The sequence below is a fragment of the Strongyloides ratti genome, scaffold srae_chrx_scaffold0000007 (assembly GCF_001040885.1).
Source record: "Strongyloides ratti genome assembly S_ratti_ED321, scaffold srae_chrx_scaffold0000007".
NCBI lineage: Eukaryota > Metazoa > Nematoda > Chromadorea > Rhabditida > Strongyloididae > Strongyloides > Strongyloides ratti.
In genome coordinates this window covers 155,598-182,935 of record NW_020171515.1, presented here as the reverse complement: position 1 = coordinate 182,935, position 27,338 = coordinate 155,598, and the positions used below count along the sequence as shown (strand labels likewise).

Sequence of the window (27,338 nt, the reverse complement as noted above, 5' to 3'; positions counted from 1 at the left end):
CTCCCAAATGACAATATTATAAATGTATAGTTTTTTTTTTCTTTTTCATGGTTATCTATAATTTGTCATCTTTCCTATTATTTCTTTACACATTGATAGAACTTTTATGATTCAAAAATGAGAAATATATGAGAGAAAAAGATATCTCATTGGTTGTTATTTTAATAACTTTTTTTCATTGTACTAAATGTTAAATTGCCCTTACTTATCATTTTACAATTTAAAATTTTTACTAAACTTTGATTTATTTTTAGAGATATAAAAAGATTCTTTATTTAAAAAGTATATGTTTCTTATAACAATACTATATTAATAACATTCAAATGTTTCCATCAACATTCTATATTTTTTTGTTATTATCTATTCAATTAGTTTACTGTAGGAGGACAGATATATCAGTTGAGGCTATTAAAGTTAACACATCATTTTTATTAATTGATGAAGATTGGCCCTTAAATACACCACTTCCAATATCAATTTGTACAAATAAATTTAAATTTTTAAAAATATCATCAGGTAATGATCAAGATACTTTTTCATTACAACCATTCAATGATACTTGTGGTTATTTAAAATTAGAAAAATTTCTTGATGCTGATCAACTTCATCCAGATGGTAGTCGTTCACAAAGTTTTACAATACATTTTGAAAATAAATATCGTATGCGTTCTGAGGTAGAAATTCAGGTTGTTGATATTAATGATAATCCTCCAAAATTTATTGATTTTAAAAAAGAGATTCCATTAAGTGAAAACGCTCCAAGAGGTACTTTAGTAACACATATTCAAACATTTGATCCTGATAAAGGTATTGGTGGTATTGCAAGATTTTTTATAAATGATAATCGTTTTTCAATTGAAAATGAAAAATGTTCCAATTCAAGATGTTTTGGTGATATTATTTTAACATCAACATTAGATTATGAAACAAGTCCAAAAATTAATTTAACTATTACAGCTAAAGATGGTGCATCAAGAACAATAAATTCAAAAGAATCACATATAAATATAATAATAAATATTATTGATGAAGAAGATTCTCCACCATATTTTATAACAGATTTATCAATTCCAATTTTAATACCTGAAAATACAAAATTAGGTAATAAAGTATTTCAAATTAGAGCGGAAGATGGTGATAAAAGATCAGAAAAAAAAAATGCCATTAGATATTTGATTGAGGAGAATGACATTTTTTCAATTGATTCAGAAACTGGTTGGCTTATATTAGAAAAAGAAGTTGACTTTGAACAACAAAGAGATTATTCATTAAAAATACAAGCTATAGAATCAGGTCAAAATGCAATGGTTACTGATGGTACATTGTTAATACAAATTGAAGATATAGATGATAATATACCACGATGTTTAGATGAAAGTTATATAATGTATTTAAATGCTTCATCATGGAAATTTAATCTTGATAAACCAATACAAGTTTTTGATGCTGATGAAGGAAAATATGCATCATTTTTACCAATTATTAAAGGTAGTAATCAAATTGTATTTAGAATTATGCCAGAAATTGTACAAAAATCAGCAACATTAGAACTTGAAATATCAAATGTTGATACATCACTTTTAACATCTAAAATTAATGAACTTAAATATAAGGTAAGTAGTATTTATATTATTATTTTATATTTTATAAAAATATTTAATAATATACTTTTATTTTGATAATCTATAATATTATTTTAATGACCATAAATTTATAATCCTATTAAAGTTTTGACATTTTAACTAATTTATATTTTATATTTACAGATATTGTTATCTCCTTCTAATACATCTCAACGTCCTGGTCATTGCGATTTATTTGTACAACTGATTAGTTCAAATATTAAAAACAATAATATTAATAATTTATCGAATAATAATGAAGATGAGAATAAGTTAAATAATGTCACAAATGGATTTAATATGATACAAAAAAAAAATAATAAAATAAATATTAGTAATGAAAAAGATATTAAAACATCTGACATTAAAGAAAATATTGATACAATTATTGTAGCAGGTGTTAAAAATGAAGAAATTCAAAATATTGATAATAAAAAGGTTAAAGTATATTTTACTCAATCTAGCTATCCAGTAATATTAACTTGTAATACACCTGTTAATACAATTGTTGCTTCAGTTAAACCAAAAGATATTAATAATGATAAAATTAATGAGGTAAAATATTTATTAGTTGGTGAAAAAAGTAAAGATTTTTCAATTGATAAATCAACTGGTATCATTACTGTTAAAAATATATTAGAAAAAAATCAAAATATTAGTGTTGATATAGTAGCATATTATACAGTTGATGGAAATAATGGTACATCATCAGTTCCATTAATAGTATATGTTACTGATTGTACTAAAGTGTTACATTCACATAATACTTTAACAACAGATACAAATATTATTGAAGAAGAAAAACCATCATTATATTTTGGTGAAATTAATGAAAATTCAATGATTGGTAAAGAAATAATAAAATTACCTATTATAATGCAAAAAGATAAAGTAAATATTACTTATAAAGTATTTCTTGAAGAAACAAAAGAACCATTAGTTAATTTATCTGAAGATGGTGAAATTATTGTTGGACAAGTTATTGATTATGAAAAATATAAATCATTAAATGGTCATGTAGTTGAATTTGAAGGTGATGAAAAATCTATAATACTTGCTAATTTTACAATTTATATTCGTGATCAAAATGATAATCCTCCTGTTTTTAAAAAACAAATTTATGAAATTGAATTAAGTGAAGATAGTGAGGTTGGAAAAATTCTTCAATTTGATTATCCTTTAGCTACTGATGAAGATTCTGGAATATTTTCAAAATTAAAATATAGTTTTGTTAGAGGACCAATATCTTTACCATTTTTTATTGATGAAATAACATCAGAAATAAAGTTAAATTCTAGTTTAGATTATGAAAGTGTCAAAAAATATGAAATTGAGATAAAAGTTATTGATAATGGTGATGATGATTTTAATAATGAAGCTATTTCAAAATTAATTGTTCATGTTAAAAATGTAAATGATAATGCTCCAATATTTTTACCACTTAAAAGTAATACTTTTGAAATAAGTGAAGATGATACAATAGGTACAATTATTACAATACTTAAAGCAAATGATTTAGATGAAAATGATATAATAAATTATTCATTACAAACATCAAATTCAGAAGATGAAAAATATTTTAATATTGATAATGAAGGTAAAATTGTTCTTGGTGATAGTGTAAAAGGTATGGTTGGTAAAAATTATACAATAGAAGTAAAAGCTAGTGATTCTGGTAATCCACCATTAACAGCAACAATAAAAATTTATGTTATAATTAAAAAAGCATCAAATGGACCAATAATATTATGGCCTAAACAAAATTCTGTTCATTTCTTTAAAGAAAATGAGGAATATCAAAGTCTATTACAAATAAATGCTACACTTTCTGATGAATATTTAGTTCATAATCCAAATTCAAAAATAAATTTTTCTATTGTTCAATTATCAAATGATGATTGGAAAAATTTTGAAATAAATAATGATGGTATTTTAAGATCTAAAAATGTATTTGATTATGAAATTAAAACTAAATATGAATTACAAATTGAAGTATGTGATAATGAAAGTCGTTGTGTTTTAAGTAATTTTCGAATTATGGTTACAGATATTAATGATAATTGTCCATATTTTGAAACATTACAAAATGTTGAAAAATATGAAATAACAGAAAATATTCCAATAAAAAATGATGAAATAGGTGAAAAAATAGCTGAAATAATTCCAGCTATAGATAAAGATGGAACATTAGAATTTCAATCAATATGTTATAAAGTTCACCATCCAAATGATAAATTTTTCTTTCCTAACAAAAAAATACCAACATTATATACAAATACATCATTAGATAGAGAATATAAAGATTCATATAATGTTATTATTAAAACATTTGATTGTAATGAATATAATACAAAATTAACTTGTAAAGATAATAATTTAAATATTAATGATACACAAAAAATTGTTATTGTTAAAATACTTGATCTTAATGATAATTATCCCAAGTTTAGAGAAAGAGTTTTTTATGGTGAAATTATACAAGGAAAAACTAAATTTGGTGATGTAATTTTAAATTTAGAAGCAATTGATTTAGATATTGAACCTAATGGTTTATCATATTCTGTTCTTGAGACAATACAAATTGGAACACAAACAACAAAATCTGAAAGATTACCATTTTCAATTAATAGTAAAACAGGGGAAGTAGTCAATAATTTATTTATGAATATTGATACACCAAAAAATTTTACATTTAATGTTATAGTTCAAGATAGTGCTGGTCATGAAGATGAAGCTAAAGTTATCATTACTGTTGTTGAACATTATGAACAAGTTGAAATAATTTTTGATGCAGATATATCATTTATTCAAGAAAATCAAAAAGAAATTGAAAAGTATGTTTTAAAAAATTTTTTAAAAATTATAACTATTTTTTTTATAGAAAATTATATGAAGCAACATCATTAAAATTTATAATTGATGGTATTCATGATATGGGTAATGATACAAAAGTTTCTGGACATTTCTTAAATCAATATAATACAGTTGTTAGTACTGCATCTGTTACATCAATACTCAAAAATCCAGTAAATGATTGGCAAGGTGAAGCACAAGATGTATTATATAAACAATATAAAATGAAACCAATATACTCACCATTATCAGAAAATTTTGAATTTTCTGAAAGATATTTTAATTTATTTGTTGTAATTGCATGTGTTTTTGTATTTCTAGTTTTATTATTACTTTTTTGCATCTGTCGACAAGTATGTTGCAAGAAAAAAAACAAATTATCAGAATTAGAAAAATTTCGTCGACATTCATTGTACCATACAAATAGTCTACAAACAAATTCCTTAAAAATGCCACCACCACCACCTTTTACAATAACTAATCCAAATGTAGTAAGAGCACCAAGTCAAAATAGAGTAGGAGAAATAATAACGGCAATTGATATGCCATATGTTGTTGGTAAAAATACTGATAATTTAACATCAACAGAATTATAAAAAAAACTAATTGATAAATGGGTAGAAAAAAAATAACATAATCTATTGAATAATCTCATTGAGTTTATACAAATATCAATTATAATTATTCAATAGAATTATATAAAAATGAATGCGGTGATATAAATTTTAAAACATACAATTTACAATTTTTTAACTCATCTATTCTCATCAAAATCTTTTTATTTTAATGAAACAAAAATTGACACTTTATTTTTATATTTTTAAGTATATTTTTATAATGTGAACCGAGAATTAGTTTGTTGTTGTTAACTTTTTAATTGCAAAAAAGAATATCAACAAACATTTTTGTTATTTCGCAAATATCGGTTTTAAAATTTATATTATTATCTAGTTAAGTCAATTAATTTATATTACTATTAATAAAAGTTTTTTTTATTTATGATTGTTAAAAAAAAAATATATATATATGTATTATTTATTAAACCAAAGATTATTATTCTAAATAAGTATTTAGTACTTTAAAGTTTATGTGGATATAATGATATAAAACATTATATATTATAGAAAAATAGTTGTATTTTTTAAAGAACAAAATTTTTGTTCTTTTAATGTTTTTTTTTATAAAAATAAATAAAATTATAAATGTAGGTTGTAATGGTATTTAAAAATTTATATAAAAAAAATACAATTTTTTTAGTATAAAAATATTTATAAATGTAAAGTATGATGTAATTAAAAATTTGATAAATCCATTAATATAACACATCAAAGATATGATAATTTTGAATTTATAAAGTACAAAAAAAAATTTTTAATAATATTATATAAAATATGATGGATTTTTAGTTATCTTATTTAAAATAGATGAAACAAAAGATTGAATAATTATTTTTCTTTTTGTTTTAGCAAATTTAACAATATCATGATATTTTAACGTTTTAGTAATAATCAAATATTGTTTTCCCATTTTTTTAACAATATCTCGAAAATAATTTAAATTTGGTAAATAAACAAATATTGCCAATGTAATATTATTAGTTTTCATATTTTTGAATGTATTTTCTAATTCATTAAAATTTGGCCTAATTACTATAGTATCATCTTCATTATCAGCAACAAAAATACCTTTTTCTTTTAAACTTTCATATATCATTTTCATAAAATTACCTATTGTTATTAAAGGTATATCACCATAAGTTTCATTAGTGAAAATAACAACTGTTTGTTTAAAAATTTTTTCTTTAGACATCTTAAAAAAAAAAATATTGAAATATGTTAATTAATAAAAAATTTTTTAAATTAATTATATTTCAAAACAGTAAAATATTATATAAAAAAAAGGTAAAAAAATAAAAATTTATTTATTATTTATTTCAATATAATAATTTTATCAATATAAAATTTTATAAAATTATAAAAATGTTTTAATTTTAAAATATCATCTATTATTATTATAATGAAATTTTATGAGAAGTTCATTAAAGGTATATGATGTTATAAATCCAATTATTTTTATGTAATAGAAAAGAAAATAGTTGTACTAATAAGCTTTATTTATTTATATAATTTTGTTATTATTGCAGTAACTTATTATTACAATAATATCTTTAATAAACAATGCATGATAAAAAGAAGAAAAAGCATTAATATTGAAAATATCACTTAAGGAATAAATATACATAGGTTATACTGTAAATGAAACTGGAAACATATATTAAATATTTACTAGAAATACATTAATTTCTATATACATCATAAATTTTTATATATAAATGTTTTACCTAATCAAAATATTATTATTTTCTTTTTATTTTTTAATATGTTGTACTTAAATATTATTAATTAATCATCCTAATTTAATATTTTTTTTTACTTGAAAATTTATTTGATGTAGAAGAATAATAAATTAAAATACCTTTATGTTAATTTTAGATAAGATAACAATATTTAAAAATTATTGTTTTACATAAAAATTGATAAGAAAAATAGATGATGATATATAATAACAATATTCAATTTACAATATTGATTTTGGCAACTACTTTTAATGTATTGCTAAATATATTATATTGTTTAGAAAACTATTTTTGTATGTCTTTAAAATATTTGTTATTTTATAAAATATATTATTATGGAAAAAAGGTTAGAAAATTAATAAAATAATATATTTATATAAATATTAATTTTATAGAAAATTTGAGACAAATATTTTAGTGGAAGATTATATAGAAGAAGAAAAAGTAAAATCAAAAAAATGGTTTGAAGATGAAAATATTAGTACTAAAAGTGAAAAAAATTCATTTGATGAATGGTGTTTTGTATTACCATGTTGTATGGATGAAGAAGAATCATCTGATTTTGGGCATCATGTATCAGTTTTTATGGTTGGATTAATTGCATTTGCAACATTTTTTTGCGTAAATCTTATACTTATTTTAGTATTTTTATTAGGATAAAAGATAAACTTTGTTTAGAACAAAGATTATTTTATTTTAATAATTTTTTTTTTTTTATTTTATTTATAAATATATATAAACATATTAAAAGATAAAAATTTTAAATGATAAAGTTATAATTTTATTAAACATTATAATATATAAAATTTTTATATTAATAGACGTCAATATGATAACCTAACTTTATAATGCTATAAAAATTTTATAAAGAAATTAAGAAACTTGATTTTATAATAAATTACACTTTTTAAATGTACAATTATGTTTTGTTTTATTGTTAAATTTATATTTATTATATATTAATTAAAAATTAGTATATTATTAAAAGGTATTATAACTATTTTATTATATAATATTAATCGAAATTTAAAATGTTCAAATGGTCATTGAATGTTTATATATAATGATAAATTTAATTAATTAATAAAAATAACAACCTTGAACGATGTAATAAAAAGAACAATTATAAAAACTATGTATATAAATAACAGTAATTTTACAGAAATTTATCATATTTGATAATTTTCTATTGACTATTGTTATTTTTTTAAAAAATGTTTGACATATCAAAATTATTAGATGAAGAATTTTTGGATGTTTTACCTAAATATCCTCATGAATTTATTTCTAATGCAAAATGTCCAAGAGCTCCTAAAAAACAAATAAATTTATCATTAAATGAAAAAAAATTAGCAATTCGTAATATTTTACGTTATATTCCTTCAAAATATCATCATAAATTAGCAATTGAATTTTCTCAAGAACTTGAAGATTATGGACATATATATGCATATCGTTTTATGCCACCTTATTTTTTAAAAGCACCTAAAATTGAAAATATTCCAATTAAAAATGTAGAAGCAGCATCAATTATTTTAATGATATTAAATAATTTAGATCCTGATGTTGCTCAATATCCAATGGAATTAATTACTTATGGTGGTAATGGGCAAGTTTTTTCAAATTGGATACAATTTAGATTAACATTAAAATATTTAAAAATAGTTAATTATAAGCAAACATTATCATTATATTCTGGACATCCAATGGGAATATTTCCAAGTCATGAAAAAGCACCTAAACTTGTTATTACTAATGGAATGGTATGTAATTATTATATTTTATTAAAAAATTATTAATAATTATTTAGATGATACCAAATTACTCAACAAAAGAGTTATATGAAAAATATTTTGCTCTTGGTGTAACACAATATGGGCAAATGACTGCTGGAAGTTTTTGTTATATTGGTCCACAAGGTATTGTTCATGGGACAACAATAACAATATTAAATGCTGGTAGAAGATACCTTTCATCAAATGATTTAAGTGGTAAAGTTTTTGTAACATCAGGTCTTGGTGGTATGAGTGGAGCACAAGCTAAAGCTGCTGTTATATCTGGATGTATTGGTGTTATAGCAGAAATAAATCCATTAGCATTAAAAAAAAGACATGCACAAGGATGGTTAGATATATATAGTGAAAATGTTGAAGATATTATTAATTGGATAAAAGAATATAAAAAAAATAAAAAAGCAATTAGTATTGGTTATTTGGGTAATATTGTTGATTTATGGGAAAGATTATGTGATGAAAAAGAAAATTTGGTTGAATTAGGATCAGATCAAACATCATGCCATAATCCATTTTATGGTGGATATTATCCAGTAGGACTAACATTAGAAGAATCAAATAAATTAATATCTACTGATAATAATAAATTTAAAGATTATGTTAAAAAAAGTTTAATAAGACATATAAATGCTGTTAAAAAATTATCAAAACGTGGAATGTCATTTTGGGATTATGGTAATGCACTCCTTATTGAATGTCAACGTGCTGGTGCTGATGTCCTTGATCATAATAGTGAAGATGGTAAAACATTTATTTTTCCATCATATATGCAAGATATTATGGGAGATATTTTTTCAATGGGTTTTGGTCCATTTCGTTGGGTTTGTACATCAGGATTAGATAGTGATTTACAAAAAACTGATAAAATAGCACAAAATGTTTTAAATGATATTATGAGTAAAAAAAAATTACCAAATAATGTTATTCGCCAATATCAAGATAATATAAAATGGATAGAAAATGCTGGTAGACATAATTTAGTTGTTGGTTCTAAAGCACGTATTCTTTATGCTGATCAAGAAGGTAGAACAGAAATAGCAATTGCTTTTAATAATGCTATTAAAGATGGTACAATTAAAGGACCAATTGTTTTAAGTAGAGATCATCATGATGTTAGTGGAACAGATTCACCATTTAGAGAAACATCCAATATAACTGATGGATCTGCTTATACAGCAGATATGGCAATACAAAATGTTATTGGTGATGCTATGCGTGGTGCATCATGGGTTTCTATTCATAATGGTGGTGGTGTTGGATGGGGTGACGTTATAAATGGTGGATTTGGTCTTGTATTAAATGGTACTGATGAAGCTAAAGAAAGAGCTAAACTTATGTTATTTTGGGATGTATCAAATGGTGTTGCAAGAAGATCATGGTCTGGAAATAATTATGCTAAAGAAACAATAGAAAGAACTATGAAAAATAATTATAATTTAATTGTTACTATTCCAAATAATATTGAAGATGAAACAATTTTAAATAATCTTTTTAACTAAAAAAAAAATATTTTTTTTTTTTGCAATGTTTTATAATTTGTTGTAATTTTCTTTTTATTTATTTTTATTAGTCATCATATTTAAGTGAAGTTATATAAATGAAGTTATTTTATTATTATATTTACATAACTTTTAATGATAGATTAATTTTATAAAAATTATTTTATATAATAATAAAATGTTGTAAAAAGTTATTGAAATGTAAAATATAATATAAGGAAAAATATAAATTATATATAAAACCTTTCATCCTTTACCTATATAATGTTTTATTTACATTCCCTTCATTAAATGGCATATTATTTTAGGTAATTAAATAAAAGTATTCATTAAAAAAGCAAAAAAAAAAATTATATTTTCTATTAAAATGTATTTTTATAACACCAACGCCTATTTAAATAAATAGTTATTGATAGTAATATACCTATTTATCTTATCACAAATAAGCCGAACAATTATTGGTTGATGATGAATAATATTCTTAACAACTTAATATTAAATTTTTATAATGTGATAAAAAAAGGTAATATTAAAATGAATATAAAAGGTAACAAATTATAGATATAAAATCATTAAAAATCATGCATTTATTTATATTATTTTCTTCATTTTTAATTTTAACTTTTGCATTAAATGAAAAAGAACTTGAATGTTATACATGTGATAATTTTTGTGATTGTTTAAAACCAAAAATTTCATTATGTCCTCCAACATCACGTTGTTATGCATTAAGATATGAAAATCATACATGTAAGTTATATTATAAATAAAATATTTTTTTATTATATATTATTAGATGCTCATATGGGATGTGCCATAAAATGTGATTTTGTTAATAGTGTTGGTTATGGTTCATGTGAAGATTGTACTGGAGAACGTTGTATTGAACCATATACAGAATTAGAAGTTGATTACAGTGGTTGTTTTAATCAAAAAAATAGTATAAATAAAAGAGATATTGGTAGTGGGGCAACATTTAATTCTCATCATTCAATTGGTGAAGGAGCTAATCCAGATGGTAGTAGAATAGGAGATGGTGTTTATCACAATAATAACGGAATTGGACAAGGTGCTAATCCTGGTGCTGTAGGAATTGGTAGTGGTATTGAACCACAAAATATGGGTATAGGAAATGGTGCAAATCCAAATCAACCTAATATTGGAGGGGGTACTATATTTGAAGAACCAAGAAGAGTTCATTTTGGTAATCCATCACCTAAATTAGATCATCACCCACATTCTCCAAGAGATATTGGTGATGGTGCTGTACCACGTTACCGTGAACCTATAGGTAGTGGAGCTCAACCATTTGGAAATAATGGTCATCAAATTGTTAAATCAAATATTTTTAATTTCATTTTATTGCCTTTAATTTTTATATATTTTCTTTAGTAATAATAAGTAATAAAAAAAATGTAATTTTTTAATTAAAAATCAGAAAATATTATTAAAAAAAAAAAAATAATAAAGATTAGTAGTTATTGTTATTTTTTTTTTATTATTAAGTATACACTTTTCTACTAACAAGTAATGTTACTTCTGGATTTTGCAATATAAGTTCAATGGCACGTTTATGTGTCATTTCTTTTGTTGATATACCATTTATTTCAATAATTTGATCACTTAATCTAAGTCTACCATCTAATGCTGCTGGACCATCATCAGCAATACGTAGAACAAATAAAGGCATCTTTCCAAATTCCCATCCACCACGAATTGAGAATCCAAAACCTTTATTACCTTTAACAAGACGAATTGATATTAATGATTCTGCGGCACTACCTTTATCCATCGATGGAAGAGGATTATAATGGGTACCAGATGCAGAATATAATGGTGTACCTTTTTGATATATTGTACCTTGACCATATAATCCTTCTGTTTGTTTTGTTATTGAATAACTTTTTCTTTCATCATTAATATTAAATTTATCTATATCTATTATTCTTGAAGGATTATAATGTCTTCCATAATTTTGTATTGAATTATTATCATTATGATAATTTATATCATAATCATTTTTTACATGTTGTGCATATTCTAATATATCATTATATTTTGCATTTCTATCAATTACAAGAAAACCTGTTGGATCAATTGTAAGACAAACTTGATGGCCTGAATTTTTTATAAGATTTATAACTTGTAAATGTGATAAATTAATTGTAGGAATACCATTAACAGCTATAACATTATCACCTATTCTTATTTTTCCATTTCTATATGCAGGAGTATTTGGTAAAACATTACCTATATAACTACCATTACGTTCTTTTAATGAAATTATAACACAACCAAATTCTTCTTCATCTCTTTTTGTTAATACAACATCATATGGTAATGATGAATTAGATAAAGGAGGATGTTGATTTAATGGTAATGATACAGATCTTGGTAAAATTCCATTACTAATATTTTCAGATGGTCTTTCTACAACTAATTTAATATGACCATTTTCAAAACTTTTTTTAATAAGTTCAAGAGCTTTTTCATGAGTATAACCAATAACTGATATATTATCTATTTCAACAATTTTATCACCAACTTTTAAACGACCATCTAAATCAGCTGCTTCACCACGAATTATTTCACGTACTGATAAATCTGTATTAGCTTCTGCACCACCATATAATCTAAATCCAAAACCATTATGTTTTTTTATAAGATTAACAACAATTTTTTTAGAATTTCCATTATAATTAATTGGGACATATGTAGGAACACTAGTAAAATCTAATGTTGTATTTGATTGTTTAAGACGATTAAAATTATCATTTTTTACATTATTATAAAAATTATTACTTTGTATACCAATAATTGTTCTATCATTTCTTCTTCCACTTATTGTACTACTTTTTGGTCCTGGTGTTTTAGATCTTGAATTTGTTGTAATACTATTTTTTTGAAATGTTTCACCATATCTAAATCCAGGTGTTGGTGTTTTAGAACGATGTCTTATAGCTAATCTTTTAACAAGTAACATTACAATACTATTTGGTGGATATTCATGTAATATATGAATAACTTCTTCATGACTTAAATTATGAACTTTTATATTATCTATTTCTAATATTATATCTTTTTCTTGTAAATTTGGACATTGTAATGGATGTATTAATGATTTTATTTGATGTCCACCAATACTATCACCTATTGTAAAACCAAAACCTTGATTTGTTTTTTTAGTTGTAACAGTAAAATAATTATATTGTTGTTTTAATGATGCAGATGATGCATAAATATTTTCTGTAACAACTTTATTATTAACAGGTATTAAAAATGGATATCCTCTACAAATTTCTATACATACAGTTTCACCAATAGGAATATTTCTAAAAATTTCACATGCTTCTTCTTGTGTTGCTCCAAGCATTAATTGTTTATTAACAGAAACAAGAACATCAGCTGGCTTTAAAACACCATTTAATTCTGCAGGACTATTAGGTATTATACCTTTAATTTGTATAAATTCTTCATTATCAGAACCACCATCATTACCAATCAAAGTAAAACCTAATCCTTTGGGACCTTTAACAATAGCTGTTTTATATATTTGACCTTTTAATTTTGATACATATCTAGTAAATTCATATTGTGATGTTAATGATTTATTAAAATTATCTCTATCATCAATTTTAAGATTTCCATAATTTTTATCTATATCATATGTATTTATATGTTTTCTATTTATTGGAATTGATGTAGTAGGGTCATTAACAATATTTGTTGTAATTGTATTATATGTATAAATTGCTTTTGTTGGATGGGTACCAATAAGTCCATATCCCTGTGATTCATTTAAATTTTTAACTTCTTTTTGTTGATACATTTCAATATTATTTGACTCACCATTATATGTACAATTTTCAGATGAATACTCATTTTGATTACTAAAACCATCATTTCTTTCTAATTGTTGATATGACGGCTTATTATATTGAGTTGTTTTTGTATTGTGACTAAAAAAAATAATTTCTTCGAATAATTTGTTTGGCATATTTAATAATTTTTTTTTTAAATAATAGTAAAAAATAATTTTTTTTTGATGAACATTTAGGTTTATGAAAAATAAAATATTAAAAATATCTCAAAATATTATCTTCATTACAGAAACTGAAACTTTTTTATAGAAAAATTTGTATTATAAAATAAAATTAACAAAATATTTTAAACTAAAAAAAAATTTATTTACATGGATATTTTAAAATAAATATTTTTCTAAAAAAAAACAGCAACATATGTTTTAACTATAAAGTATTATAACTCAATTTAATTAGTGTTATAAAAATTTAATCATTAAGATAATTCTTGATGATTTATAAAACTAATAAAATATCGTTTGTTAAGCTTATCTAAATATCGTTTATAAGAAATGCTTTATAAAAATAAATGAAACATTATCAGAAAATAGAATAACAAATTTAATAAGATTTATGGAGTTGTATATATCAATAGACTAAACAAAAATTCTAATATACAAAGATATATTTATAAATATAAATATTTTTATTATACGATAAAAAGAATTTATTTATCTATCATATTATTTCATTTACCTAATTTTTTTAACACGATATATAATGTATATATATATATTTTTTTTATTAAAAAATAAAAAAAATTTTTTTAAAATTGAGATAAATTTAAAATTAAGCTAAATATTTTAATACTGATAGATCTGATAAAGGGCAATTCATTTATCAAGTTATTGAAAGAAAAAAGCTTTATATATTTATTAGGAAAATATGTTTATAAAGCATTTGAGTAATAAAGGACATTACTATAAGTTGATAAATAATGCCAATAGTAATCAGCACTAAAAATTTTTTCAAATAAGTACATCCGTTAAGAACAAAATATATGACTATGTGCATTTAGAGATAATGATAAAGAAATATTATATAAAATAGTAAAGAAAACTTACTTAACATAGAATGTTCCATGAACCTCATCATCAACTTTTTCCCATCCGGGAGGCAAAATTTCATCTCTTGGATCGTTCCATTGTGTTGTCCCAGTGTTGTGACTAAAGATAATTTAAAGTAAAAATAAGTTATTTAAAGTTTATTTAATATATACTTACTCTACGAAATATCGTTCTCCAGCATCAGAATATGCTATTTCCCAATTGGGAGGTAATGGACCTCGACTATCACTAATCATATTTGCATTTCTTGGAACGGGTGTACCGTACAAATGACCTAAAAAGCAAAAATTGTTTCAATGTTTATAAAAAAAAAATTTTATCTTTCATAAAATTTATCATTAAAATATAAAAAAAAAATTTTTTTTTCAAGTAAAATTGCATGCCTTTTATAAATAATGTTTCTAATTTGTCATTAAAGGGTATTTAAATTTTTAGATTGACGATATATGAAACTAATATTAGTATATATTTAAATGTATACAATATATAAATTTCTTTTAAATTTAACTATTTTAAGAATGTTTTACTATCATAATTTGTTAAATAATGTCTTATCATTTTATAAAATAATTGCTTATAGTATGAATAAAAATTTTATATGTGTGGTTGTATTAATATTTCAAATCATACAAAGAATAATAGAAATATATAAATATGACTATTTAAAAAAATTATTTCTATTTTTGTTTGCTATTCTCACATATTATTACACTTTTTTTTTGATATTTATTAGATAATAAAAATAAAAAAAAAATATATTTATATTAAAATTTTAAATAAATGATACATAAAAATGTACTTATAAATTAAGTAGTTTTACAAAAATTCGTGATGAATGATGGATCGATTGTTCAAAAACATATTCAAATGAGGTATATTTATAAAAAAAAATATATATACATATATAAAGAATAGTGTGAAAGAATAAAGAGGTTGAATACGCGCGATTTTTAGAACGACATTAAGTTTTTGATACTATATCTTTTTTCTTTATAATAAATTAAATTAAAAATTATAAGTAAATAAGAAGATTAATTATATATATACATTCTCATGATTGTCAAGAGGTAGTCCTCTAACTAAATATATAAAATATAATATTATTTAATAAAAAGTTATCATAAAAAGTGTATAAATATTTTGTATTAAATTGATACTATCATGATAGAAATATATTAACATTTCTTAAAATTAGTATTTATAATATATAAATGACATTGAAAGTGAGGATAAGTATTAAACAGATCATTTACATGTTTCTGTCTTATTGTTTTAATAATTTTTATAATATTTGGACATATTATAATAAAATTGATTAATATAGAGAGAAAATATGCATGACTGATTATACATAACAAGAGTCAATAGATAACAATGACATTCACATCATCATCATATAAAAATGTTCGCCAAAACCAATAACAATTTATTACAATTAAAAGATGGAAGAGGTTTATTTTTGCCCTAGTCAGATTGTATTGGTGTATTAATAGTAAAGACTATTGGTATTGTATTGTACATATACAATATATAAATAAATTCTATAAAATTCTTTATTTATATGATTTTATATTGTTAGAGAAAGCTAATTTTCTTATGATTAATACTAATGGATTAATAAAAAGGGATAATATTGCGCATAAAATAAATGAGTGCATGGTGCTATATAATATAAAAATAAGTAAATTATGTTTTAATAATTTATATATAAAGAAGATTATTTTTAGATAAAGTATTAATAAATTGTATATATTTATTAGTAATAACTATTTACATTATATTATAAAGGTGTGGTAAAAAAAATAATTTATCTTAATTTTAAACTTAATGTTTTTGTTTAATTTATGACTTATATTTAAATGATTTAGTAGTATAAAAAATACCGTCATAAGAGAATATAAAAATAATAAAGTTATTGAAATGTTTACAACTTATATAGATAAGAAATAACTATGTATTTTATAAAAAAAAAGAAAATTTATCAAAAAGATATTTGTAACACCTTTCTCATAAAAATGACACATAATTGGTAAAGATTGACACTTTTATAAATATATATATATATAATAAAACATTCTTATTGTAAACAAACATGAGAAAAACAAACAGTTAGAAAATTAAAAGTATTTATGATTATTATGGCATTATTATTATACATAACAATACAAATGCCATAAAAATTAGTTATATATATATTAATTATATCATACCTTTATATTCTCCATATTCAAGAAGCATATTATTTTTGACTAAAAACATAAAATCATCATATGAAACATGATTATAATATTCTCCAGATATTTCTTCATCATCAAGTTCTTTTGTAGTATCTAAAAATATAATTAATATAAAAAAAAAAATTTCTCACATATATCATATTATAAAAATATAAATAATTTATATTATATTTAATTTATTAACTTACACGGTACATTATTAAAGTATATATTTGTTCTTATAATATGATGAAGACTTAAAAATTTTATATCATTCAAAAGATGTGATAAATTAACAGGTATTAAATGTGGTGATATAATACAAATAGAAATATGATCGTAAAATGAAAATAATTCATCGAGAATTAAAAATGCTTCATTTCTTGTTAAACCTGGGAAAAGTCTTAAAATAAAATATCATAATTATGAAAAAAATTAAATTAAAGAATAAAATAATATAATATATTTTTACCTATCTTCAACACTAATTAAAACATCTCCAATATTAATTTCTGGGCATATTTCAGGATATGTAATACTTTCAATACATATTAATTGACAATTTTCTGATCCTTGAGTTATAATAAATGGTACAATACCTGTACAATTATATATATTTATTGTTTTTTGATTACTTGTAATATAAGATGAATCTTTAACTTCCTGAATACTTCTATCAATATCAGATATACATTCTTCTAATACTTCTAAGACATCAGTAAATCCTGAATTTCGTTTATTATTATTATTGATATCTTCATCATCCTCTTTTATTGGTTCCATTTAACAAAGAAAAAGAAATTTGTTAAAAATATCTTATCAATTAAATTAAAAGTTATTAATCTTTGTACGCTAAATATAAAAATAAGATCACCGGTCAGTTAGCAGATAAATATAACTAAGTTATGATGAATATATATATATATATATTTATATATATTTTATTTTTTCAGTTATTCAAAAAAAAAATAGTACAAATAAAGTTATTTATCAAAATAATATTACGATAGTTATATTTTATAAAGTAGCTTTTTCAATTAATCTGCAAAATGATAATATTTTTATATTGTAGAATATATATTCTTTAAATAATATTCATTAAATTATAAGAAATAATATTTATTTTCTTTCATCCTTTAAACTTTTAAATATATGCTAACATAATTATTGATAAATATGCATAGTGTATTATATTATATGATTTAATATATGTAGAATCAACCACGATAATATTCTTTTCCGTTCAAGTTCAAAATATTTTTAACTTAATTTTAACTCATTTATTTAATATTTACACAAAAAGGATATATTTAAGTTATCTGCCAACTATCTCTGTCAAATGTAATGTTTAAAAATTTGATATGAAATAATTGTTTAAGATATATATATGATATGGTTTATTAGTTAAAATTATTATTGTTTTCAATTGATGATATTCATTCCTCCCTCAATGAGATAAAAGATACCTTCTAATAAATGTAAATAAAAGATATTCACAGTCTTATTAACATATAAATGTTGCCAGATTAATAAAAATTATTTGGTTAATTGTTCGGTAATTAAAAGAACAATAAGTATTACCTTTTCTCTCATTAATTTATTTATAATTTATATCTTCTACCATATTTACTTAAATATTTAAATATAATAAATCATTTTAACTAATATTAATAATATATATAAATATTATTTTTAGATTTTTAATTAATAATTTATAAATTAATATAATATGGAATCATCTGGTGATGTACCAATTATTGCAAGATTAGCATTTGATGCTGAAGATAAACTACCTGAAGATTATTATACTATTTTAAAAAATGAAGAAATTAAAGAAAAAGCAAAAAATTTTAAAAAAATTGAACCAAATGAATGGATTAAAGCAAAAGAATTTATTCCATCATCAAATGAAACAACCTCAAAAACTCATGATTATTTGGTACAAACATTTTTTGATAATCAGGCAATAAATGATATGGCATTTTCATTTAACCATGAATATACTCAATATCCATATAATATTCCCAAATATAATGATTATAATTATCAAAATAAAAATTATGGATTTGTTAACAATTATCATAATCTACATGGTCGTTCGTACCATGAAAATTTTTCAACAACATCATCACAATCAACTGGATCAACGAATTCAACCAGAAAAAGAAAAAAATATAATTATAAATATAAATATAAAAAGAATTTATCAATAAAAGCACAATATCAGAAGGCAAATGATGCGTTTAATAAGATTTGCTCACAAAATTTTAACAAAGCTAATCTTCCGAAAAAATTATCTATTTCTCGTTCTCTTAATTTTTTATCTCATTCCAGTCACAATAATAATTCAAAATTACAAAATAATAATGATTTTGCAATTAAAGAGGGAACAAAATTACTATGTAATTCATGTCCATCTTTATCATCAAAACAATTAATTTTATGGGATGAAGTATTAGTATGTTATATTAGATAATTTTTTTTATTTTTATTATATATTAATTTTTTTTTAGCATACTATGAAATCAATTCACGATAAAACATTAAATAGGAAAAAAGATGTTAAAACAGTTGTCATTAGTTGTAATAACAATGAAATAATTGACGACAAATATATTTCAAGTAATAATGAAATAAAAAATGACAATGTCGATGTGAATACAAATGATGATTTTATAAAACAAAATGCAATAAAATCATCAACATATGAAATGGTTGATGTTAACACATTTGAATGCCTTGATGAAGCGGCACACTTTAATAGGATAAGATCAAAAGATATTCGACTTTTAGAAAAAGAGATTAATGGTTTAAAGATGGAGTCATCATTCAATGAAGAAACAATGGTTGATCGAATAAATAATTTACCATATCAACATCAAAAAATGAATAGTAATCCCGCATATGGACAAAAAAGTTTACAAACAGAGTTAGAAGAAATTGAAGATTTACAATTTAAACCTGTAATAACTGTAAGAATGATAATAATTTTAATTTATTTATAGAAAATTTTAAATTTTTTTTTTTTTTAGAAATATGGTTATCCACAGTATGATAATAAATTTTTGAGTGTTCACAATCATATGACAACATATGACATTGATAATGGATATACAGGAACAAAAATGATTAAACCAAATATTTTTTACAATAATAATAATGTGAGTTTTTAATTTAATTTTTTAATTTAATATAAACTATTATAGAATATACAAGTAGATTATATTGATGGTTGGGAATATGATGAAACAACATTTCAAAATCCTGATTATATTGTAAGTATTTAATTTAATTTTTAGAATCTTTTTATTAAATAATATATACTATTTTTAGAAAAAACACAATATAATTCAATCTACCATACCAACATCACTCTGGAATAGAATGCAATGGCTTTTTAGACAAAGACATTCAAATATACAAAAAATTACTCCAACTATGGAACATGATAATACATGTTGTATAATAATGTAATAACCATGAAAATAAAACAAATACGTCCTCTAAAAATAAATAAATATGTATACTCTTTCAAGTTAAAAAAAATATTATAGATAAAATGAATATAATATTATAGATATTTTATTTGATACCTATACATTTTTTTATTTTATCTATACAACTAATTTTTTTTTTCTCTTCAAAAAATTATTTGATGATGTCCACTTAAGAATTCTATTTTCTACTTTACCATTTTAATTATTATGTAGTTAAAGAAAAAATATTTAGCTATTATAATACTTAAAAAATTGTAAAGTAAATCAAGTTAATTCATATTTGTACAATTACTTTTTAAAATAAAATTATATTTATAAAAAGTATAAATCAATTTTTATCTGGACTTAATATATTTTTCAATTGCACTTATTTTTGTTAAATAACACCTTAAATATTTTAAAATCTTATTACAACAAGTTATTTCATCATTCTATCAAATATTTTATTTTTATTTTATTTCCTCAAAAAGAGATAATAATAAATATATATATAAATATATATATATAAATAATATTATTAAATATCATTAAAATAAGAAATAATATTAATTATATTTCTAACCTCCTTTTTTTTTTAATGAATTGAAGTATTAATAACTTTTTTAAAAAAATTAGTCTAATTACAAACATCTATCTTTTACATTTTTGGTTTTTAGTGTGTATCAAGATGATTGTGTGTATGAATAAACATGTATATGTCTTCATTCAAAGACACAAATATAATAATTGCGTTTTTCTATAAAATTTGAAGGTTACCTTAACTAACAAAAATTTATATAGTTCATTACAATTTCATCCGATTTTTATTAAAGATCTAAACTTTTAAATAATATAAGTTGCCAATATTTTATATAAAAAAAAATTTAGTATTATTATAATATATATATATATATATATATATAATAATGTAATTTTTTTTTTAAATTTTTATACTTTGAATGACATTTTATATGTATAATGTACCTATTAGAAATGTTATCTATTCTTTTCATTCCTTTTTTTTTAACATCAGCTAGCTATTATCTTACATAAAAATAAAATTATAAAAGGGAAAACAATAGAAGATGAAAAATTTTATTGTCTTTTTTGTCATTTATAAATAAAACTTTTATTCAATACAATTTAAAATGATTTCTTTCAATATATAATTTTTTTAATATATTTATATATATATATATGTATCAAAATCTTGTTTTTGACCGTCCATTCAATATTTTTACTTTCCATTTCATTTAACAGATTAAAGACTAATGCTATTGTAACATAATTCACAAAATTTAAGATTACTCTATTATGCTGTTTTTCAAAATTATTGTATGATAAAAAGATTTTTGTTTATGTATAATCTTACAAATATTCAATACATTTTGTAATACTTTTTTTTGTATTAGTTATTATTTGTATAAATTCTTTAATATTATCTCTCTTTAATTCTTCTTTTTTTTTTTTGGTTTCAAATGCTTTTCTAATATATATATATAATTGTCTATGTGTCTATTGATATTTATGCAACTATTTTAAATTGTAATATAACATATTTAAATTTTTTAAATATCAATATTTTTAAGAACATATGAAAGTGTTGTCAAAAACCTACGTTTAATTTTATTTACCAGAAAAATTATAAAAATTTATGTATGTCTGAAATATATATATATATATATCATTACTAAAGTAACAACTAATAAAAATTATGTTTTTTAACTAATATTACAATGGCAAACATATAATAACTGAATATAGTAAATATTATCACTTATTTACTTATTAACTTTATATTTAATTATTTTACCATAAAATCTTTCTTAAATGTTTTAGCTATACAATGTTTATTATTATTATTATTTCTGCTTCATATTTTATATCTACTTTTACAAGAACAACATTTATACTTTTGTTAACTTATTAGTGATCAGTTAAGTTAACAAGGTAAAAAGTTAACAAATATAATCAAGACAATTTACTTTATTATTATTATTATTATAATATATGTATATATATATATATAACACAATTTTTCAATCTTACACTTTTAATAGAAAACTTTGAATAATTTAATATTCTAAATCATTTTAGTAGTGATATTTAAACATTTACTACCTTTTGTAATCTTCTTCTAAATTATATTTATATTATTCTAAATGTATAAATTTATAAGAGATGAATTTTATTAATATCTTTTTATATATTAAAGTACATTTTATTTATTTATTATCTGTTTATGGTAATTATTGATAAAAGTTTTAAAATAATTTTCCAATCCACATATTAATTATTTAATTTAATTTCTTGTATAATTTTAACAAATTATTTATCTAAATATTTTTCTTTTTATGCTTAAATAATATATTTCTTTAATTGGTAACTTATTTCTTATTTTATACAATTTAATTATCATATTAAGCGTAAAAAATTGTATTTATATATAATAAACACTGGTTTCTTTATACAAATTAAAAACTGTTTAGTTGATTTTACCACATTAAATGTAAGGTAATATAAATGATAATAAGCTAACTTTTATAAATATAAAAATAAAAAAAAAAAGTTACATCTTATATTACATAGACAAAAATATTTTTCATAATATATCAATATATTTTTTTTTTGTTATTTTTTATTACTCAATATTTTATTATATTTTGTTTATTTATTTATTTTTATTATTATGTGAAATTTTTATTATAAAATTAATTTGTTAATATAATATATTTTCAGAAGTAATATACCTTTCTTCATTTAATTTAAATATTGGTGTATATTTTCAATATCCAATTAACTGTTGGTTTATAAGAGTAAAAGATAGATAACGATTGAGCAAGTGTCTGTTGGTCGCCATATACTACCAGCATATATCACCAACAAGACATAATCATTTGTTGTCATCAACATACATTCTAAAATCACCAGAACTCGAGACTATGCTGAATAGCGGTCATAATTGACCAAATTTTTATATATAAATTACAATTTTTAACTGTAATTTTCCCTTGATTTCTAAAAGTTTTCTTTTCTAAAAATATAAAAAAAAATGATGGGGGTTCTTCAAGATATTCTTGATAAAGTAAGTTACTTTTTTTATAATATATTTTAAATAAAAATTATTTTTTCTTTTTAAAATAATAAAAATATTAAAAATATTTTAGTTTATATTAAACATATTTATAAAAAAAAAATTATTTTTTTTTTTTTAGATGTATGTAGAGCCTGAATTATTAGCTGGTCTTAATGACATTGATAAACAAAGATTATTCAAGCAAATGAGAGAGGAACAAGTACGTAGGTATAATGAAAATGAATTACTATACGAAAAATTGATAAGAGAAGGTGTAATTAAAAAAGATCCATCATCGAAGCGAGTTCAATGGAAAAATAGAGAAGATGGTGATGTTTATACATATATATTTGGCGAAGATGAACCAGAAAGAAAGTTACATGAGGATGAAGATTATAAAAATCATGATATAAATATACATGAAAAAGAATTAATGTTTGATAAATTATTAAAATTTAACAATAATGAAAGTGAAAATTTAAATGAAGAACAGTTAAAAAAACAATTAGGTGAAATGGAAATAAGTCCTGAATTTGTTAAAGAATATAATCCACAAAATCAATTTTCTGTTCAAAAAGCTTCACAATTATTATTTGGTATACCTAATGTTAATGGAAAAGTTGCAGCTGCAAAATTAGCATTTGAAAATAATAATAGGCAATCGCAATCAATGTTTTATGATAATCCTTATAATGGACAAATTAATAATTCTACAAATAATGATAAAACAAAATCATCCTTATCTAATAATAAAACAATTATCCCAGTTACAGAAATACTTACAACACCTAATGTATCATTAGAAGATAATTCAATTGGTGTAAAAGATCTTCTTAATCAATTTGAAAATTTACCTTATCAAAATGGGCATTCTTCTAGTAGTAAAAGTTTAAATAATATGTCGTCATCTACGCCGCAAAATATGTCACAATCATTTCCAGTTTCGAATGGTCAAATACCTATTGTAAGTACAAATTCGATTGTTGCAAATGCTAAAGCAAAACTTTATATACATGAACCAGAATTAAAAAACCGCCAAAATGTAATATTAGAAAAATTAAAAGAAGAAAGGCAGCGATTAAGAAATGAATCGATTAGTGATAATGAGAAACAAATTAAAGAATATGATGATGATATTGATAATATTAAACAAACAGAAAAAAAAATTAAAGAAATTGCTGCTAAAGCTCGTGAAGCACATAGAAAACAAGAATTAAGAACATCTTCACCATTATTAAATATTGTCAATGGTTTTGATAAAAATATAACATTTAAAGAAGCTATTAAAAAGATACCACGTCCACCAAAACCAGAAAATAGAAATGCTATAATAAAATGGTTTAAAGAAAAAGAAATTCCTGTAGGAGCAGGTATTGATCCATCTACAAAATATCCTTCAATATGGTTTCATGGTATTATATCTCGTGATACAGCAGAAAAATTGTTATCAAAAACAATGTGTGGTTCATTTTTAGTTCGGGTATCTGAACGTATATGGGGATATACAGTATCATATTCTTTTGGTGATGGTACATATAAACATTTCTTAATTGAAAGAATAAATCAAGGATATCAATTTTTAGGTACAAATCAAATTGTACATTATAGTTTAAATGATTTAGTTAAACATCATTTCACTTCACCAGTGACATTTAATGGCAATGAAATATTTAAATATCCTATTGGACAGAATAGCAAAATACCTGATTATTTTGAATTGTTTGATGGCATTAAATATTATAAATAATAAAAACAAATTGGTTAATATATATTTTAGATACTTTTTTTTTTAATCGCCAGAAACAATACTACGGGCTAGAAATTTAATATATATTTATTAAAAATATTAAAAGCAAGATAACCAATGATTAACCATTCAATGATGCATTTTTTTGTACCAATTGAAAAAATATTTTTTTTAATTAATCAAAATATTTTACTAACATACAATTATATTTAATAAAAATACATTTTTGACTTTTTATTGAATTTTGTATCAATGAATATTTTATCAATAATATATTTATTTTTATTGTTATCTTAACTATTTTATTGATATTAATATTTTTTTAAATTATATTTAAAAAATCAATATTTTACATACTCTTTCAAAGTATTATTAAGAGTAAAATTATTTTTAAATTATATTTATTACAAGAGAAATTTAACTATTGACAAAGTATTTTTTTTAAATTCAAAAACATATTGAAAATAAGTGGAAATATATTTGATAATCTTAAAAGTTAAATATTTAAATAAGAGATTATTTAACACATATGAATATGTTTACAAATTTATACAAGTAAAATGTTTTTTATCCTATTAAAAGGTAATTTAAAAATTTAATCAAACAAATTATTCCTTATTTTAAAATATAATTTTACAAAGATATCTGTGCAAAAATTTTTTTAGTTCGTCAAAATTCTTTTAAATACTATAAATTATTATGATTGTTGTGATTTTTTTTTAAAAATAATTTAAAATACTAGTAAAATACGATTTTTTTTTTATCTCAATATAAAAAGCAACTAATTATGATATACTAATGGAACTAAAAACCAAAGAACTATATTGTTAATATATTTATAAATTAAATTTTTAAATAGAATATTTTATCTTCTTCCTTATTAAATTTAATTACTTTGTTTATCTTTTAATTATTTTGTCATTTTATAAATATAAATTTTAATGAATTATAATATATTTTTTTTATTGATAAGAGAAAAACCTTTTAAGAAGTAAATAAAAATATATTAAAGTTGTCACAAAAATATATAAAATAAATTATAAACAAAATCATTTTAACATTGATTAAATAATTTATAAATCATTTATTTATATGAATAAAAAAATAGAATTTACTTTTTCTTCTAAATATTTAATTACATAATCTTTTTAACAAATTATTCTATTAAGGAGAAACTCAATTTTTTATAGTTTACATTTTAACTAAGAAAAATTACAAAGAAAATTTTAACTGTATATTTTGAATCATTTGTTATTTTTGCATTTAAATAATTTGTTCTTAAAAAAAAAACAAATTACAATAAAAGTGCATTTTAAATTAAATTTGAAAAAATGATAGCAAACATGATGTACTTAAAGTTTTTTTAAGACTTTTAAAAATTAAAATTAATATAAATTATCTTTTCCATTAAAAATAAAAACAACTTTTTTTACTAAAAAAATGATTAAACTTTAACAAACTTAGTTAAAAAAAAAATGTTATAAGTACCAGAAAAAAGAGTTTATTTTAGAAAAAAAAAACTTTATCTTAACCTGCTATTAATCAACATTCTTTTAAATTTTATTTGATGTTATATTTTTTATTACATCTTATTTTTAAAAATATAAAATAAATAATGGTGTATTTTTATAAAATCTTTAAATTAATGATAATTTTGGTTATTATATTTTTTAACTAATTTCCTAATTTTTTAAAATACAAAAAGTTTTTTTTTTAAATTTAATGTTATCACTTTAATATCATAATAGTCAGTCAAATAAATTAATTTATTTC

General features: G+C 20.8%; 8 protein-coding genes across 8 annotated transcripts; 6 read left to right on the top strand and 2 right to left on the bottom strand.

Annotated features, from left to right (window-relative positions):
- Window positions 1–323: 323 nt before the first annotated feature.
- On the top strand, window positions 324–5,071 carry SRAE_X000255800 (Cadherin domain and Cadherin-like domain-containing protein; the record flags this gene model as incomplete). Its single annotated transcript, XM_024645731.1, has 3 exons — window positions 324–1,613; window positions 1,767–4,456; window positions 4,504–5,071. 3 exons carry the CDS (start codon window positions 324–326, stop codon window positions 5,069–5,071), a joined length of 4,548 nt encoding a protein of 1,515 aa, XP_024499984.1.
- A 784-nt stretch (window positions 5,072–5,855) lies between these two features.
- Window positions 5,856–6,284, bottom strand: SRAE_X000255700 (Hypothetical protein; the record flags this gene model as incomplete). The annotated part of the gene is made up of 1 exon (XM_024645729.1): window positions 5,856–6,284. One exon carries the CDS (start codon window positions 6,282–6,284, stop codon window positions 5,856–5,858), a length of 429 nt encoding a protein of 142 aa, XP_024499983.1.
- An 882-nt stretch (window positions 6,285–7,166) lies between these two features.
- On the top strand, window positions 7,167–7,491 carry SRAE_X000255600 (Hypothetical protein; the record flags this gene model as incomplete). Its single annotated transcript, XM_024645728.1, has 2 exons — window positions 7,167–7,177; window positions 7,227–7,491. 2 exons carry the CDS (start codon window positions 7,167–7,169, stop codon window positions 7,489–7,491), a joined length of 276 nt encoding a protein of 91 aa, XP_024499982.1.
- Window positions 7,492–8,045: 554 nt separating this feature from the next.
- Window positions 8,046–10,123, top strand: SRAE_X000255500 (Urocanase family-containing protein; the record flags this gene model as incomplete). The annotated part of the gene is made up of 2 exons (XM_024645727.1): window positions 8,046–8,594; window positions 8,642–10,123. 2 exons carry the CDS (start codon window positions 8,046–8,048, stop codon window positions 10,121–10,123), a joined length of 2,031 nt encoding a protein of 676 aa, XP_024499981.1.
- A 465-nt stretch (window positions 10,124–10,588) lies between these two features.
- On the top strand, window positions 10,589–11,515 carry SRAE_X000255400 (Hypothetical protein; the record flags this gene model as incomplete). Its single annotated transcript, XM_024645726.1, has 3 exons — window positions 10,589–10,646; window positions 10,685–10,873; window positions 10,920–11,515. 3 exons carry the CDS (start codon window positions 10,589–10,591, stop codon window positions 11,513–11,515), a joined length of 843 nt encoding a protein of 280 aa, XP_024499980.1.
- A 109-nt stretch (window positions 11,516–11,624) lies between these two features.
- Window positions 11,625–18,049, bottom strand: SRAE_X000255300 (LD27118p; the record flags this gene model as incomplete). The annotated part of the gene is made up of 6 exons (XM_024645725.1): window positions 11,625–14,082; window positions 15,048–15,149; window positions 15,207–15,324; window positions 17,261–17,380; window positions 17,476–17,669; window positions 17,739–18,049. The coding sequence occupies 6 exons, from the start codon at window positions 18,047–18,049 to the stop codon at window positions 11,625–11,627; spliced, it is 3,303 nt and encodes a 1,100-aa protein (XP_024499979.1).
- A 946-nt stretch (window positions 18,050–18,995) lies between these two features.
- SRAE_X000255200 (Hypothetical protein) lies at window positions 18,996–20,740 on the top strand (the record flags this gene model as incomplete). The annotated part of the gene is made up of 5 exons (XM_024645724.1): window positions 18,996–19,724; window positions 19,780–20,238; window positions 20,299–20,427; window positions 20,473–20,541; window positions 20,600–20,740. The coding sequence occupies 5 exons, from the start codon at window positions 18,996–18,998 to the stop codon at window positions 20,738–20,740; spliced, it is 1,527 nt and encodes a 508-aa protein (XP_024499978.1).
- A 3,054-nt stretch (window positions 20,741–23,794) lies between these two features.
- SRAE_X000255100 (SH2 domain-containing protein) lies at window positions 23,795–25,565 on the top strand (the record flags this gene model as incomplete). The annotated part of the gene is made up of 2 exons (XM_024645723.1): window positions 23,795–23,827; window positions 23,958–25,565. The coding sequence occupies 2 exons, from the start codon at window positions 23,795–23,797 to the stop codon at window positions 25,563–25,565; spliced, it is 1,641 nt and encodes a 546-aa protein (XP_024499977.1).
- Window positions 25,566–27,338: the final 1,773 nt, after the last annotated feature.